At 43.7% G+C, this 17,696-nt stretch overlaps 1 protein-coding gene across 2 annotated transcripts in view; it reads right to left on the minus strand.

The window, feature by feature from the left end:
- Positions 1 to 1,039: 1,039 nt before the first annotated feature.
- The window catches only part of TNFRSF11A (TNF receptor superfamily member 11a), a 49,988-nt gene continuing 33,331 nt past the window's right edge, over positions 1,040 to 17,696 (minus strand). The window contains exons 7-11 of one of the 2 annotated variants that reach the window (XM_074985940.1): positions 17,249 to 17,356; positions 14,529 to 14,581; positions 10,883 to 11,708; positions 4,562 to 4,785; positions 1,040 to 1,641 (exon numbers count right to left, since the gene is read on the minus strand). In XM_074985940.1, the coding sequence (XP_074842041.1) occupies positions 1,534 to 1,641; positions 4,562 to 4,785; positions 10,883 to 11,708; positions 14,529 to 14,581; positions 17,249 to 17,356 (1,319 nt within the window). In that variant the 3' untranslated portion in view covers positions 1,040 to 1,533. Of the gene's footprint in view, positions 4,786 to 10,882; positions 11,709 to 14,528; positions 14,582 to 17,248; positions 17,357 to 17,696 lie in introns of both variants that reach the window. The other variant, XM_074985939.1, reaches the window with a different exon arrangement.

A 17,696-nucleotide genomic window follows, 5' to 3' on the forward strand; every position in this document is an offset into this window, starting at 1 on the left:
AGACACAATTATAACACAATTGACCCTAAGGGGGTAAAAATATAGTTACTGCTTGTAGTGTGGATAGGAGCTAGCCATGTCCAGAGCTGTAGCAATAGAGTTTTATCTACACCACAAGAGGGAACCATGTGATAACTTGGTCCTCGGGATCGCTGCTTTCATACTGTAGATGGAGCTGAGAGAGTTTTATGGCAATCTAAGGCATGGCTCAGGATACATGCAACAAAGTAGTTCAACAAAGCATTAATCCATTCTCTGCCTTGCAATGTTACTGCACTGAAATAGGAATATCATATTTTCTGGATCTTAATTGCCTGTTGGGAGGCTTAATTGTCGAAGATGCAGTTGAATCTATCAATAACAGTACCTGAAGTTTATGTAGAGCCTTCAGTTTGTGGATCTCAAAGTGCTTTACATATATTATTTAAGCATTCCAACACTCACACAAGGTAGGCAAGTATTAGTATCCCTGGTTTTAAATGGTTACTTTGAAGCATGGGGGTTTAAGTGAATTGGTCAAAGTCAAAAGAGTAAGTCCATGGCAGAGCTGGGCATGGAATCCAGAAGCACTGGGTCCTGGTGTTTAACGTGCATAACTGCTTTGTGCTAGAGAGCTTTACTTGCTTTGGAAATATCAGGAGGATAATTTGTTATTGTTTTTAAAAGATTTTTAAAAAATAGGTGCCTTGACTTTTTTTAGTTGATTATAAAGTTTCAACTGGTACGTACAATACCTTGCTAGAGAATTGTGTCATATATTGTAATCCTAAGTATAATCATATAATATATTATAATTAAGGTTTAGATCAGCTTTTTATTTTTAAAGCTCTACTCTTCTAAGTGCTCTAAAATCTGCATGGTTACTCAGATAAATATCTTCCGTTTTAGCCAATCAGCTCTCAAGAGTCTTCACTCAGCATTCCATCCAGTTTATAATATTCACAAGAGCGAATGACTCAGACCACCAAGAGATTCGTCACAATGCAGAAATATCAACTTTTAAAATCACGCCCCATTTCTTACTCCCATATGCCTTCAACTATAGATGGGTATACATATTATTTTAAAACAAAGTATTACATGTAAAGGAGTGTATATCAATAAGCTGAAACCTAGAAACCCAAGATTTCTTTTCTTCCTTTCTTAAGGGGCGACAGGGTCCATTGTTGCTATACAGTTCCACAGGTTACCCAGTGATTACCCTGTGGGAATCATGAGGGGAGAGGGAACCCACCAGACAAAAAAAGGATACATATTGCCTAAGCATGCTAGTGAGAGGATTTTTATAGTCACATTTGAGCTTTTGGCAAAAATGACAGTGGAAGTTCTAAGGATGTCATTTAATTTCTTCCATTTAATGCAATAAAATCTTGCTTTTGCCGAAAAAGAGCAGTCGGAATTTATCATAATCAACTATTTGTATTACAATAGCAGCCAGAGCACCAATCAACTGAGATCATAAATGTGTTAGGCCCCCATTGTACAAACATGTAGTCAACAACAATGCCTGCCCTGGAGTACTTACAAACTAAATTACAAAGATGCAGAAATTACTTTGTCAGTGCCTGAGCAGCAAGGCAGAGAACCCAAACAGCACATCAGTGTGTTGATAACCATGGAGTGGATACTTCGCTTTGGGCTCTGTTGGAACAAGGAAAAGCACTGAACCTTCTTGGATTTTCCATTTTCCATCATGGTTTCATAACAGCACCATCGTTGACACACCCATTTTTCATTCTTTTGTTTCAAACTCTTTTACACTTGGTTTAAAATGATATTTGGATTCTTCTGGTGAGATCATGTCCCATTGATCTCAATAGAGCTATGGTTTCACCCTGATTCTTCTACCTCTCTCCCTTCTATTGCAGCACATGCAAAGAATGGAAAGGGAGGTAACATAAGAAGAGGGAAAAAAGAGTGGTTCGGGAAGGGATGTGTGTGTTTTAAGCTATTCCTTGTACCTCAAAGCAGCTAATTTACCAATGACTGGCTGGTGGAATTCTCTTTCTCAGCAGAATTCTGTGACCCCCAAGCTCTAAAATGGAATTCTCCTTCATAGGTTTTCTTTCTAAAGAGGGCTGAAAAATGTGGTCTCTACGTTTGTGTATTGAAATTTACCTCCAAGGGTGCACTGAAAAGATGTGAAAACCTTTTTTTTTAACCTATGAATGGGCATCTAATGATGATGTGACTTCAACAATCTGTCTGCTTACAGGATTTGAGGTGGTCTTCACATACAGAAATGTTACTGTAAATTTGAGTAGCTGCATAGTGGGCTTAGCAGTATTGGAACTTTTTAAGAGCAGATCTTTTCTAACAAGAAACCACCTAGTAAAAGACACTCCTTCAGGTGGATGGGCGAGACTCACACTATAGTGTACAAAGAAGTGGATCATCGACGTTCATGGATCATCTCATGAGGCCCATAGGATCATTGCAGCGTGATACTCAAGGTGATAAGACAGAATTAAATTTATATGGAAGGCTCTTGGGTCAAATTTATTAGGCCTTGAATAAATGTCACTTCTGCTGTATTACATGCTAATTGCTGCAACGCAGTCTGAAAATAACCTCATGTCATAGAATCATTGAATTATAGCACACTAGAACTGGAAGGGACCTGGAGAGGTCACTGAGTCCAGTCCCCTGTCAGAAGCAAAAAAAGGAAAATTTCCTTTTGCTACTGTGAGATCCCCTGTGGGTCTCTGCAGACATTTATAGGCTGGTCCATATAGCAGGGCATATCCCTGAATGACTTGCAGCCTGACAACAAAGACCACTGATCCAAAAACCAGTCTCAAGGCACTGAGATGCTCCACTGTCTTCAGTGTTCTTTGGGGCCAGGCCTTAAGTCCTTAGCTCGAGCTGTAAAGGCTCATGCTTTTAGCAAGAGCGGTCCTAGTTTAAATTTTGTCATCGGCTCAGAAAGCATGCGCTTTAGATACCTACCTGTGCGGCCTCATCAGTTCTCCTTTCACTAATGTAAATATCACAGGGGGGGATGATGCTTAGCTAAGTGGCTCCTACGTAGCAGAATCCACAGGCAGGCTTCCTCCCTGCCCCGCCCCCCACATGCTGCTTGAAGTGGCCAGCTGCAGGGCCCGTGTGTTTTCTATGTACTGTGTGCCCAGTGGGGAGCGGGAGCAGGACTTTGCATGCTACCTGAACCACAAGCCCAGCCCAGGCAGCCCTCTCTCTGGCACTTGGCTTGCAGAGAACTCATGGCTCCCACAGCCAGATGCTTTGAGTGGCGTGCAGGGCACAGACCGCAGTGAGCCTGCCTGCGGCTCCTGCTGGGTTGTGGGCTGTATTCAGCTCAGGCTGTATTTTGCCTGTCCCTGAATTAAACATCCCTAGACCTCAAGGAGCTGGAAATCTGGCCCACGCCCACAACACACATTTGCAGGAAATTCTGACCTATCAAATGGAGATTCTTGCCCTTGGTTTTCTGTCATATTTGCTATATAACCAGACACCAGACACACCCTTTGTGTCTGAAACATAAGGGGACTGATTCATTCAGTGGAGATACACCTCTAATGCAGACATGAATTGAGCCCAAAGTCTGTGACTTTCTTTGTAGAAGAACAATTGAATATGCTTTTAAAGCACAGCTCTGCATTTCAGCTGTGGCAAAGGTGCACCATCCCACTACGAGCGCTGGGAAACATTATGCCAAAGAATTAAAATGATGCGTGCTAGAGCTCCAGGGGGCCTGTTGGTTACCTGGACTTTTGTCCCACCTCACAGAGGCTGCAGTGTATGTTTTCCTTCCAAGCCCCATGCAAAGGAATGGGGAAGTGAAAGGCCAGGCACAAAGGTTTGGTTTAATCTTTACCCACATTCTTTACTTGGATATCATCAGGAGTTAATACTTAAGGCTTGCCCTCTGAATATTAACCATAATTAGTATTTGTACACTAACATCAGTCACAATATGCTAGGTGTTGTGTACACACACACACAATCCCTGTCCCAAAGACTTTATAACCTATCTAAATTAATTACAGTCTTCCACTTTTTGTCTTAAGGATAAGGGGAGGGACAGCGAGTCTTGAACAACCTGAACAATTGTGGGAAAAGATATTTCTGCGGTGATAGCAGCTTTACACTTGTGTCCATCTCCACGAATAATTTCCATAGCGATAGCATCCCAGGATTTTCCTGAGGAATAGTATGTTCCATTTTATGAGGTCCCCCCAAGAGACAGCAGGAATAATAAAGGTCTCAGATCTAATGATCCACCTGGCTTCTGAGCAGCTAACACAACTGTGCAGGCCATTCATGCCATTTGCTGTCTCTTCTTCAATCTCTCGGTACTAGAGATACTTCAGTCAAGCACCGAGATTGAGCAAAGAGCTGTTGAATCCCATCAGTGCAATGCTTTCTCTGAATATTGTCCTGGCTTTCCCTCCTCTTGCACAGGTTGAAATGCCCCGCTATAGCAGCACTTCCTGTCCTGGCCGTCTTGGGTCTCTTCCTGAACCACAGGCCCTGGCCTTCTCTCATATTCCCTCGTGCTATTTAGTCCCTCATTTTCTGCAGGGTAAGCTGGGCTGACCTCAGCATATTTCTCCTTGTATTGTTGGGTGTTGCCCGCAAAAGTCTCACAGCGGTTCAGGTTTTCCTCTTGCACTGGACTCCCCACATTCTCCTCAGATGTTGCAGTAGCTGTTGTCCCCTCTTGGGAGTTTTGACTAACATAGACGACAATTATATCACCCTTAAAATTCATTACTTGTCCGCTTGATATAAACGTGGAGTTACTGTTTCCAGTCACATTTCCTAGGGAAAGGAAGGGGGAAAAAGCATATGTGCGTGATTAATATTTTGTGTCAGAATTTTGTCTCGTGAGATGAGTATTTAGCTGAGTGAATCTGATTCCTATTATTTTCCCTCCCAGCACCAGACCTGTCATCTTAGTGCAACTACCTCGGGTGGTAAGCAAATTTCTTCCTTTAAAACTCATCACCTGGAGGCAAGAGAGATACCTTTTGCTATATACTCTCCCTGTCCAGATACCGGCAACAAACCCATCAGGATTATAGGTTTGCTCTCAAACACAAACCCAGAGAATGCTACTCACATAATCAATGTGTAATAAAATGCTCATTGTCTGTCTATCTGAATATATGTCCATGTCTGAGATATTTATAGCTTACCAGTCACCATGGTGATTTTTCAAATGATTGAAATTGTTCTGCACATTATGCCGTAAGTTTAACTAAATAAAATCTGAAAGACTTCAAAGGTTGCCGCCTTCTAGACTCCAACACTGTTGGGCAGTCCTAGGATCATATGAGATTATACTTCATAATCCAGATCCTGCTGTGTGCTCAGTGGTGTTTTCCGTTGGCAGAGGGATCCACATCTTGAACACATAGCGCAACCAGGGCCTATATCACAAAATCCTACCAGAATGATAACAGAAGCCTCTTTTGGTCATGAGGTACTCATGGCAGGCACAGCTGAGCATACACTATGCCTGTGGCCACACTAGCCCCCTCCTTTCAGAAGGGGCATGTTAATGAGGGATTTCAGAAGATGCTCATGAGTCACTGACATGACTATGCAGTGACTCATTAGCATAATGGCGGCCATGTGCGATTCGAAAGTTCCACTTTCAACATGCATGCAGCCTGTGTAGACAGGGGCCTTTTGAAAGGCCCCCCTGCTTTCAATAGCCCTTCTTCCCATTTGCTTTTGGGAAGTGGCTTTTGAAATCAGGGTGTCCTTTCAAAAGGCCCCTGTCTACACAGGTGGAATGTGTTCCGAAAGTGGCACTTTCAAATCACGTGTGGCCACCATTATGCTAATGAGGCACTGCATATTCTTGTCAGTGACTTTTTAGCCTCTCCTGAAATCCCTCATTAACATGCCCCTTCCGAAAAGAGGGGGCTGGTGTGGCCACAGTCTATGAGCCCAGTCCTGCTGTCTCTGAAATAAGGGGGCATTTTGCCATTAACTTGCAGAAGAGAAGGATAAAGCCCTGAAATTTCAAATTCATACAAAAATTCTGAGAAAAGCTGAGAAGAATTAACTTTCCCTAAGTTCAAAAAATACAAAAATAAAAACTGTTTTTCATGAGTATTATTAGTGCATGCACATGCTCGCTCTAAAATGTATTCTTCTGATTACAGAATATTTAATCCGTTTTTATGGAAAGTGCCTAGAGATTATTGGAAATTCATCATGTTTTATTGGCCTTTTCAATACCTTGCAATCAGCAGATTTGATAGCCTCCTGTGAATACAGTTATTTGTTAACATTAACGAGGAAACCACTTACAATTGGCCTTGACAGAGCATGGCCTAGCCCAGAGCAACATTTGCATGCCATTACTGAGTTACAATAAATGATACTGAACTCATACATGAGCACATGGATTTCTTTTTTAAAAATGCTCACTTTAGTAATATTAGTTACTTTGACCAAAAACAGCCATACTAGGCGTGTGATTTTTTCCCTATTATTATCATAATGTACAAAGTTCTCTTCTTTATGCACTGATTTCCTGCCCACACTGCTGCTCTGGTGAAGTTCCAATCCAGTTGTCGCAATCCTCTGCCATCAACATGTTTCTGATCTCACAAATGCTGGCTTTGTGGACAAAGTAATAACCCTTGGAGTGTTCATAATGTTGGCTACAGCCAAAAATGTGCATATATATTTACTAATGTACGGTAGAGCAGCAATTTTAGAAAAGGTATGTGAAAATAAAAAAAATAATTTTTGGAATAAATGCTGTCCGGAACAGTATCCCTGATGATGCCACAGCGCATCTGATGGCTGAGCTCTGTAACTCTTTTTCCTAACCAGATCAGCCACACCATCGTGGGTTCATTCAGCTGCACATCTACTAATATAATTTATGCCATCATGTGCCAGAAATGCCCCTCTGCTATATACATCGGACAAACAGGACAGTCTCTACATAAAAGAATAAACGCACACAAATCAAATATCAGAAATGGCAATACACAAAAACCCGTAGGAGAGCACTTCAATCTCCCAGGCCACACAGTATCAGACTTAAAAGTAGTTATCCTACAGCAAAGAAATTTCAGGACCAGACTCCAAAGAGAAATTTCTGAGCTACAATTCATCTGCAAATTCGACACCCTCAGCTCAGGCTTAAACAAAGACTGCGAATGGCTGGCTAAATACAGAAGCAGCTTCCCCTCCCTTGGTGTTCACACCTCCAGATCAACTGCTGGTAGTAAGCCTCACCCTTGCTGACTGAGCTAACCTTGTTATCCCCACCCTTGCTCTGGCTTATTTATACCTGGCCCTGCAGATTTCCAAGACCAGCATCTGATGAAGTGAGTCTGTGCTCACGAAAGCTCATGCTCAAAACTTTTCTGTTAGTCTGTAAGGTGCCACAGGACCCTTCATTGCTGAAAATAAAAAGTCAGTTAATGCTTAGCGGAATGTGATATGGGATCCTTAATTGCTTGGTAAATGTGCCAGGTTAATAGAAGAGGTCGTTACTGAAATCTTCTTTTGCCAAAGTGGTAGTGAAAGGAATTTACTTTACCTTGCCAAATGTGCATAAAACCTGGACTTATGTGCCTACTCTGCAGGAATAAGTAGATATATTACTCTCTACAACCATTTAGCTCTTTGGTTTTCTCTACCGAGACTGCCAGGTGCTGGAGGTCAATATAACAGGAGCTTTTTACTATTACCTGCTGAATGAAAAGGTGGCCAAAACTCAGTTTGCACAAGCTTTCAGATGGTAATAACTGTCGGTTGCAACTGACTTGGACTGGATTTGAGCTTAGAAATAACAGACTCTGAATCACATTGCTAATTTTTGAGTCACTCCAGAGTGAATGCTGTGAAAATATTAGGCTTCAAATTTCCATCATTTCAACACAAATTTGCAGCCTAATCCCCCTCCCTCTGCCCCTGCCACCCACTCTGGCTTTTCAAGGCAGTTCTGTGTCACAATGGTGATATGCCGTGTCTACACTAGCCCCAGACTTCAAAATTGCCATGCAAATGGCCATTTCAAAGTTTACTAACGAAGCGCTGAAATACATATTCAGCGCTTCATTAGCATGTGGGTGGCCGCGGCACTTCGAAATTGAGCAGATGGGAATAAGGGGACTTCGAAGCAGGCAGGGTCCTTTCGAAAAGGAGCCCCGTCGGGACGAGCCGCGTGGCGGCAAGGCACGTCAATTTTGAAGCGCCGCGGCAGCCCGCATGCTAATGAAGCGCTGAATATGCATTTCGAAGTTTGGGGCATGTGTAGACGTAGCCTTAGTGTCATTAGCTTATTTATTTATTAGATTATTTTTTCCAATTGATTTCTGTGAATAAATATTGCATCAATGAGCTGACAGAATGGTAGTCTAAAACTCATCTGCCTGTATTCTCCTTTTGAGAATAACATAAATAAAAGACAAGCTTAAAAATGACATGTTAAAAAAAACGTGCAAGCACCCACAGGAAGGACAGGGCAGCCCTGCAATTTTTGGTCTCTCCCACCTCAGCCCTCCCTACCAGGAAGATGCTGGCTCTGTTCCTGCTCACTAACCTAAATGGTTCTGGTGGCATGTCAGCCTATGGTAAGAACAAGTTAAAAATGTGTGCTGTGTGCCTTTTTCTGTCCTAGCACTTCACAGAGGATTAATGCCCCTATACACCCACAGCCAGTTCTTAAGCATGACTCAGAATGGAACCGTTTACTAAGCCCTATTTCAGGTCACATGCACTCACAGATATTCCCGTCAGGACACTGACATTCTGAAAGTGGAAAAACAACACATGAACAGTGCACCTAGAGTTGGTTGATTAACTAAAAATGATTCCTATTAATTGATTAATTAAAAAAATGGGCTGTCCCTGTGAAAGGCCACATCAGCACCCGTATGCCACTCATAGTAAAGAAGCAACACGGTGGGCGTGCTCAGGTTTCACCAGGGGGCACTGTAGTATGTGAAGGCACCCTGTGGTGCTTATGCAATCAAAACTGCACAGACAGAATTAAAATCACACCACATTAGACATGCTTCCAAGCATGTGTCAGTTCAAACTTCCCCTTTCCCCTGTTCCTCAGGCCCTAATCTCCTCTGTCCCCCTGCCCCTCAATCACTCTCTTTATTCCACTGTAGGATTGAAGGAGAAGGGTAACATTCCGCCAGTGTCAAAAAGGACTCGACCTCTAGGCATATCTTGGAGGCCCCTCATTTTTGCCCCAAAGGCACCTACATTCCACACAAATCATGTGCAACAGAATGAATCACTAATGAGAGAGGAATGAATTCTGCAGTATTCTAAGTCTCCTACATGGATAAGATTTTTTTCAGGTCTCTGACACATTACCTACCACATTTGGGCTTTGATAGGCTGACCTGAATTCTTCCAGGATACTACTCTAAGGTATAATATGCATTTATAGACGAGTGAGTGCTTATTATTAATACTTGTGTAACTATAGTACCCAGAGGCGTTAATCAAGACCAAAGTCCCATTCTGTCAGACACCGTATAAGCATGTATTAAAGGCAGGGTTGCTGCCCTGAAGAGATTACAGTCTAAAAGTACTAGTGATGCATGAAATGTGGGAAGACAGAAATATACATATGTGCAGTTTCTGTGCACATTCCTGCCCACATGAAAACAGTTCTAAATGGATCAACGAAACAACATCTGTTCCTACAGCCATCATAAACAGATGATTTATTCTAGTCATTGTAACAGAAGTAGGTAGTGTGACCAGATGTCCTGGTTTCAGAAAGGACAGTCCTGATATTTGGGGCTATCTTATATAGGTGTCTATTACCCTTGCTCCCCTCCCTCCACACCCCAATTTTTCTGGCTAGTCACCCTAGCTGGGGGTATTGAAGAGAAGTTTGAGAGAAGAAATTGTAATGGCTCTTAAGTAATCAGTTCACAAAGGAGGTGCTACTGGGGGACACAGACCCACTGACAGGAGAGCAAAGGAGCCAGTTGCCCTCAGGCTCAGTGTTTCAAAAGGACCTGGAGCTCTGGCCGCTGCCACTGTTACTTCGGCAGTGGCCAGCGCTCTAGGACCCTTTGCTGTGCTGGGGCAATGAGGGAGTTGGGGTCAGGGCCCAGTGCTGCAATCTGGGTGATGCTGAGGGCGGACTGTCTCAGGCCCTCTACCTTAGCTCTGACTCTTCTGGGGCATGGAGCCAGGCCCCCCGCCCCACCTTGCCCCAGAGCCCACAGCACCTGTCGGCCCCTCTGGTTGGACAGGTGTTAGCCCTAAGTCATTCCATTCCTTTTCTTTGTTTTTCTTTTTTTTTTTTTTTAACTTTTATCATAGGGATATTTTTAAAAAATATGCTAAATAACTGGGCTCCAGAAGTGAGAAGACAGAAAAGTCAGATTGTGGGCAGAACAAGAGTGTATATTAAACTATTTAAAAATTAATTTGAATGTGTTGAAAAGAAAGTTAAAGAAACAAAAACTAGGCCTGTCTGTCAGTTACAATGATATTTAACTGTAAACTTCATTCTTCTGATTGGCGTATAACTGAGAACATCATAATTAGAGACAAAAGTGCAATAAATTCATTTTGTTCCACCATCTAAAAAGTTAGACAACAACATAAACTGTCTGGGCTCTGCAGTGGGAGCCAGAGGATGGAGGTTTTGTTGCTGGGTGGAGAATAACCACTGGCACCAGCATGAAACCTCATTGGGTCTAGACCATTTCCAGAATCCAATAGAAAACAAACGTCTTGGCTTTTTTATCCCGGTCATTCAAAGTAGCTGCAAGACAAATAAATGAAAAAAAGCTTCAATTTATTCATCTCTCCTTTCCCCAAACCATATCCTTCACTAGGATTCAAAGTAAAACAATCCTGGGAAAGTATGAAGGATAATCAGCCTCCTAAAGGAGTTGCTTACCCAATGCTTGTGGGAGGTCTGAAGTGCTACAGTTTGCCCCTGCAGTGCTTCTGTTTGTTTTCTGGTGCTTTGTGTCAGTACCTTCGGAGGGAATATCTTCAATGCCAGGATTATTCGCTAAGGTACTCTGACCTGCAGAAGGAATGTCCAAGCCACAGGTGCATTGTGGATAAAGTCCATTTTCCGTTGAAACTGCGGAATAGTCAACTGCTGCACCAACGGGTTCTCTCCTTTTTCTAGGAGATTCCCTCAATGAAACCCCACAGCCCAGGCCGTTGTTCACTGGGAAGCGATCTGTGTCCTTTCTCTCGGCCTCCTTCACATGACAGGTGCAATGGAACGATTTCTGTAGGTATTTGTCTGAGGATGCACGGATGCAGTCCATTCCGCACGACAGATCAAAGCTATCGCAGCCTGCTAAATCCACCGTGCTCTCAGTTCCTGTGAAGCACTGACTTAAGCTATCATTCTCCCCGACCTCCAGGGGCTCTGAAAATGGGGACATGGGTTTACTGTCTCGTTGACTCAGTAGAGGTAAAAAACCATCGGCATGCGGAGCTCTGTCGACATATTCATCTTCCATAGGAATCTGCCTGAAGTGGTCCTCCTCAGACTCTGTTACTAAAGACAGTGTTGGGATGTTCTCTCCTAACTCATAGTGGATTGTATCTGGGCTGCCTTTCCCATAGAGTGTGTGTCCATTTGGGCAAACCATGTCTTCAGAAAAAACATAGTCGTCAAGTGCTAGCAAATACATTCCCTCAGAAGGATGAAGACTCTCACTGTTCACCATGTTTGTATTAACAAGTGGATCTCTGGGAGATTCCTAAATAAAATTCAAAAGAAAAAAAAGTTTAATAAATAGGTGAGCAGAATATTACTTTTCTTAGTGTAGAAATGATAGTTAGAGAAATTAATATTCTTACATTACAATTGCTGATTTACAGCAGCGCCACATGCATTTTTGACCTGCAAAATACAACTCTACTTGGATAAGTGACAAGGATCTTGCTGGACAGGTCTGCTTCTTGTGTGCATTCAGAGTCAAATCTGCTCCTCTAAATGACCAAAATAAGTTTACAACTGGTTATTGCTCTGTTGGCTCTTCAGAGCCAAAACAGCTAAGGAAGAGTGAGATAGAGTCTATTCTCCCTTTTGTCTCATTGACAAAATTATTACAAAAGTCCAATCAGTTACAAGCCTGGTTAGGCAATGAGGTTTGCACAGATGGCAGTGAGGGCTGAGCCTTTATTAAAGATAGTGATGCATGAAAAAGGAAAAATGCAGGATGGCTTATAGAACTCTGGGTCAGCTTGCTAAGCAGAGAGTTAAAAACACATATTTACTTGTGAACTGAGCACATTTGACCTGGACAATTTTTGAGACAGTGAATGTGGAAATCTATGATGCCATTTTTACAGTCACTTTTCAGGGCAAAGCTGCACTTCAAAGCACAAGAGGTTTTCCTCTGAATAATGGGCTATTCTTTCAAGTTTGATACCCAGATCTATACTATACTAGATTGGAAATCCTTCTTTTTGTGTGAAACTCCACTGAAGTCAGCGTATCAGTGATTATTTACCTCAGCAAAGTATTTGACCTTCAATACACTTCCTCATTTTAACAAAGGGGAGATTGCTTCTCTTACTTACACCAGTGACATACACCTTCAATTCCTCTGACATGAATAGAGTCACTCCTGATTTCGATTGAGGTGCGGGGGGTGACCATCTCTCCCATATTGGGCAGGACAGCCCCCTATTTCAGGCACCAGGAAGATGTCCCAACTTATTTTTATAAAGGGGCTAATTGCCCCATTTTTGGCCCCCCACCGGCCGATCTTTTCCCTCAGCTGTGTGTGCAGGTGCAGCTGCTGGCAGGAGAGCATGTGCTCTCAGGCCACAGGAAGAAGAAGCCAGCCGGGGGGCCTCCAAAGATAGGGTAAAGTTAGTGCTTCACTTCCCTGCACCTTTAGGAAGCTGGGAGAGCACCCGCAGCTGCCGCCTCCCTCCTGGCTCCAAGGCTCAGAGAAGCTGGGGAAGCACCGGCGGCTGCCACCCCCTTCCCAGCGCCCGGGGGGTCGGGGAGCCGGGAGGAGTGCCCCTCTCCCTTCATGTCCCCCCCTCCCATATTTGTGACAGGGAGATGTGGTTGCCCTCGTGAGAGATGATTCAGCCCTTATATGTTCCACAAATTCCAGGCATTTTGGCATTGGGCTACTTTGTACAATGAGTGCAAAAATGGCACTTATAGGAACTTTCTTGGGGTCATCTAGTGATTAAAAACTCTAGTACAGGTGGCACCTCCCTGGTCTGGCATGGTTGGGACCTGACCGGTCCTAAATGAGAGAATTTGCCAGACCAGGGGAGGTCTCCTGCCACTGGCTCCCAAGCACCTGCTTTGGCTCCCTCCCGCCACCTCCTCGCCCACCGACTGTGAGGCTCCCTGCTGTTCCGGCCTTGGCGCTATGGAGCTGCTATGGGGCTCTCTCTCCATGCTGCTGGGGGCTCCAGTCTCAGCCCTTGCACTGTTCCCTGGGGCTCTGGTCTGCCCCATGTGCAGGGCTCCAGCCTCAGCCTGGGGCTGCAGTGGGATTCATGATGGCCCCACATGTGGAGCTCCAGCCCCAGCCCCAGCGCCAGCCCCAGCCTAGGACTCTGTGGGGCTGCAGTGGGATTTTGATTGGCCCCAGGCTTCAGTGGGGCTCCAGCCCCAGTCCTGGGCAACCTGGGACTGACTGCAGGAGGGCTCCAGCGAGCTGGCACAGCCACAAGTCTCCACCCCCAGCCCTGTGCTCCTGCGGCTCCAGCCTGGACTCCCCACAGCTGCAGTGGGGCTCTGACTCTGGCAACCTAGGGCTCCAGTCCCCAGCCCCTCCACAGCTCAATTTCAACCTCCACTGGGCTCTGGCTTTCTCTCCAGCCCCAGCCCTGCACTGCCGATGGAGGGACTCTGGCCTTGGCCCCTTGCTGCTGTGGGCTGCTGCAGGGCTCTGGCTTCAGGCTGCCCACCTCCCTGCATCTGGCAGCCTGCTCCTCCACTCCTGGGCTTTCTGGTCCAGGAGCACCTGTGGTCCTATGGACCACAAATGTTGCTGGATGAAAAAGTGACTGTTTTTGGAGGTGCAACCTGTATATTAGAACAATTAACATAATTAACTGAGCACTTCATAGAAAAGACAACAAGGGCTGAAAAAAACAACAGCATGCAAATTGCCACATTCAAAAATGGAGAAAAATAAACAGTTATGTAGAATGCAAAGGGAGGTTCTTTATCATCTAGCTGTGCAGAGCGGTGGGGAAAGAATGCAAATGGCATACCCAAGGATGAGTCCATGGGCCTAATTCTATTGTTAATTTCGCCTCCATGTCACTTTCATAGAAATTACGTTTGGGTAACTGAGTGCAAGACTTGGCTCACTGTCTCTACAGGTATTGAAGCCAGCATGCCATCAGCTCTCCATCCTTTGTTATAATATCCAGTCGCCTTCTGCTATCTTCCTTTGGGTGGCACAATAGTTACTGAATGAATGGGAAGAAAGCTATGGCTTCATTTGTCTATACAAAGTGTTGAGGCTGCCATGAGGATCAGGAAAGGAATTAGCTAAACACAACAACAGTGAAAAATTTCGAACATTAGAGTTTACCTTTGTCCCTTTTATTTGGCTGCATACTTCATTAGCCCAGTGCTGTAGATCTGCTGTAAGGGAAACATAATAACAGCCACAGTGTTCAGCTGGCTTTCTTAAGTCAATCACAGATCAAATAATATCTAGTAATAATATTATAATATTATATGTTATAATATAATAATATATAGTAATAATATATAATAATATATACCAATAATCCCGTATATTAAATAAAACCTAGCAGTCCAGATTGTTTTGATTGACCCTGCTCAAGAGTCAAAACAATTTTCTAGCTTGGTTCATTACCCCTTGAATAGGATACATTCTTACGGAACAAATGCCTATAAGTTCCTAAAATAGAATGTGGTTAAACTATGTTCCACATCCAATGGGACTTTAGTCCTGGTCACATGCCAACAAACAATGACTGGCCTCATATCGACCCAGTCACAACCATACAGTTGGTTAGTCTATTTCAGAAGATGTCACGTGAAGGCCCAAATAGCAATGTGGGGATGGGGGAAGCAAGAGCACGCAGCTACTGAAACTGCTGTGGCAGTTTTGAATAGTCTGTTCCACTTAAGCAGGACAGCTATGTCTACACTAGCCCCAGAATTTTGAAAGGGACATGATAATGAACCTAATCGAAATATGCTAATGAGGCACTGCCATGAATATGCAGCGCCTCATTAGCATAACGGCAGCCATGGCACTTCGAAAGTGCCATTTTCAATTGCACGCTGCTCGTCGACATGGGGTCCTTTTTGAAAGGACCCCGCACACTTCAAGATCCCCTTATTCCTATTTGGTTATAGAAATAAGGGGATTTCAAAGCGTGTGGGGTCCTTTTGTAAAGGACCCCACGTAGACGAACAGCATGCAATTGAAAATGGCACTTTCAAAGTGCTGTGTCCGCCATTATGCTAATGAGGTGCTGCATATTCATGGCAGTGCCTCATTAGCATCTTTCAGTTAGGTTCGTTATTATGCCCCTTTCGAAGTTCTGGGGCTAGGGTAGACATAGCCAATGTGCTTAACTGGGAGAAGTACTAATGGAGAACATCTCTGAAGGAAAAAGTTTAAACTCCGTGAGCTTTACAACAGTGACTGCTCCTTTACGGTAATTATAGTTTATGGCAGGCTCACTAACGGGGGAGGGCAAAGGGGGCAAGTAGCCTTGGGTGTGGTGTTTCAAAGGGGCCTTGCCATGGCAGTGTCTGTGAGGGGAGAAGCCTGGTGCCATGACCAGGGCATAGCTGATCATCAAATACTGTAGCCCTCACCCTCCCACTTTGCCCCGGGGTCTGCAGTACCTCTCGGTGCTGCTGGTTTATGGACATTTTGTTGTGCTGTGTCCTGTGTGCTTTTTAATATCACGCTGGTTCTGTGAGTCTGTAGGAAAGCAGCACGTATATCAAGTACTTAGCTACTGCCCAGTCTTGGTTATTCATTTGTTCCATTTGTACCAAGCGCACACACCTATCCACTGCACTGCAGACAGTGCTTCCTTCCAGTTTTGCAGGCCACTAGCTCACATGGGACTCTGCAAAGCCCTGACAGCACTACTGCTACTTTAGCAATATCATCTGTCAGTCTGGAATTTCTCTTCAAGGGCACGAAAGGCCACGGAGGCTGCAGGGTGAGGAAAATCCAGATTAAGAGGATTCCACTCTAACCCCTGCACTGAATCTAAAATGCTTTGTCTGCTTTGAGGGTTGCCATTATCTCCAGCCCATGCGAATGGCTCGTGATTTAGGGTGATGAGGCATTTAGTGTGCAAGCAGTAGCCAACTTCTAAAACACCATTTAGAAGTTTATTTAAACTATGAAGGAGAAGAATGGCACAAAAACACCCAGGCAGGTGGACAGGGGCTGAGGGAATGAAAGAGAAAAAGGTCAGATGGGAAAAGGGATTCCTGGGAGGGGGAAGTAAATGCAAAAGGAGTAATAACAATTTGCTCAGATCCACTAATGCTCAGAGATGAAAATGAGTTTCTGCAGGTGCATCAGCATCCATAGACCAATTGCTGAAGCATTTCCCCCATATTCACAGTATTTAATGTCACTGAAAATAGAGGAAAAAAAATCACATTTCTCCACTATTATGGAAATAGTGTTTCAAAATGTTGACCCTAGTTCAAACAATAAGCTTGATCACATTCTCAGGTTTGTAACTGTACTAGTGGCATGCAGTGACTGTTTTAGTAAGGCACTCAAAAAAGGCATCCTCTGTTTGGTGTGACCTCATATAGATATGGTGTGTGTGAGGTGACAGGGAGCAGAGGACACGGTTTTGTTTTACAAAATGGAATCCTCTATAGAGTCCGGATAGAATAGTCCTGGGGACCAACTCTGGGCCACAGGCTGCCAGTTAGAGGAAGCACAGCTGTCAATCATGCAGGCCACACAATACATGCCTTGCATACATAAACAGCACTCCACTGATCTGTACATTAGGTAAGATCTAATTCTGACAATCCAGTTACTGCACAATAGATCATTTGACAGGGTACCAGAGCAATAAGCCTAAAGTTTATGACCTAGAGAAAAGGAATCCAAAGTCCTACTTTGTGCCAGCTAAAATACATAAATTGTACAGCATATAATTTTCCAAACACCACATATTTTAGCTTAATGATTCCCACTAAAGTCAAGTCACACAGTTATTTCTCTACCAATAAAAATGTGGATTTCACATTTAGTTGACTTCTTAAATATCATTAGCCATAATGTACCTGTCAGTTCTTTTCCCTTATTTTTATAATATACAGTAAGGGTGATAATGCTGGCTAATATCACAAAGACGACTGGAACAATCAGAACATACAAGATCTTGTTTGTTTCTGTAAAATAATTATAAAAAACAGATTAATGTTTGCAACTCATAATTAGCAATGACATGACCCTTGCTTACTTTTCTTACTTAAATGCAGTAGCATTTTTTCTACTCTAACTTACTAAAATAAATCTGATAGCTTTATAACCCATCACGTTAAGTAACAAGGAACCCGATCAAGCCAATACTTTACAATGCCATCTTAAAAAGAGCTACAGATTTAAATTCAGAAGACAGCCCAATGCAGAGCTGCCCACATTTTTCTAAGCTGAAAGGTTCTTGGGTAAATTGCCAGCAGACCAAGAGCTACATTAGATTTGCCTGAAGAGGCTCTTAAAGCAGCCTCC

Source organism: Carettochelys insculpta, chromosome 2 (genome assembly GCF_033958435.1).
Source record: "Carettochelys insculpta isolate YL-2023 chromosome 2, ASM3395843v1, whole genome shotgun sequence".
Lineage (NCBI taxonomy): Eukaryota > Metazoa > Chordata > Testudines > Carettochelyidae > Carettochelys > Carettochelys insculpta.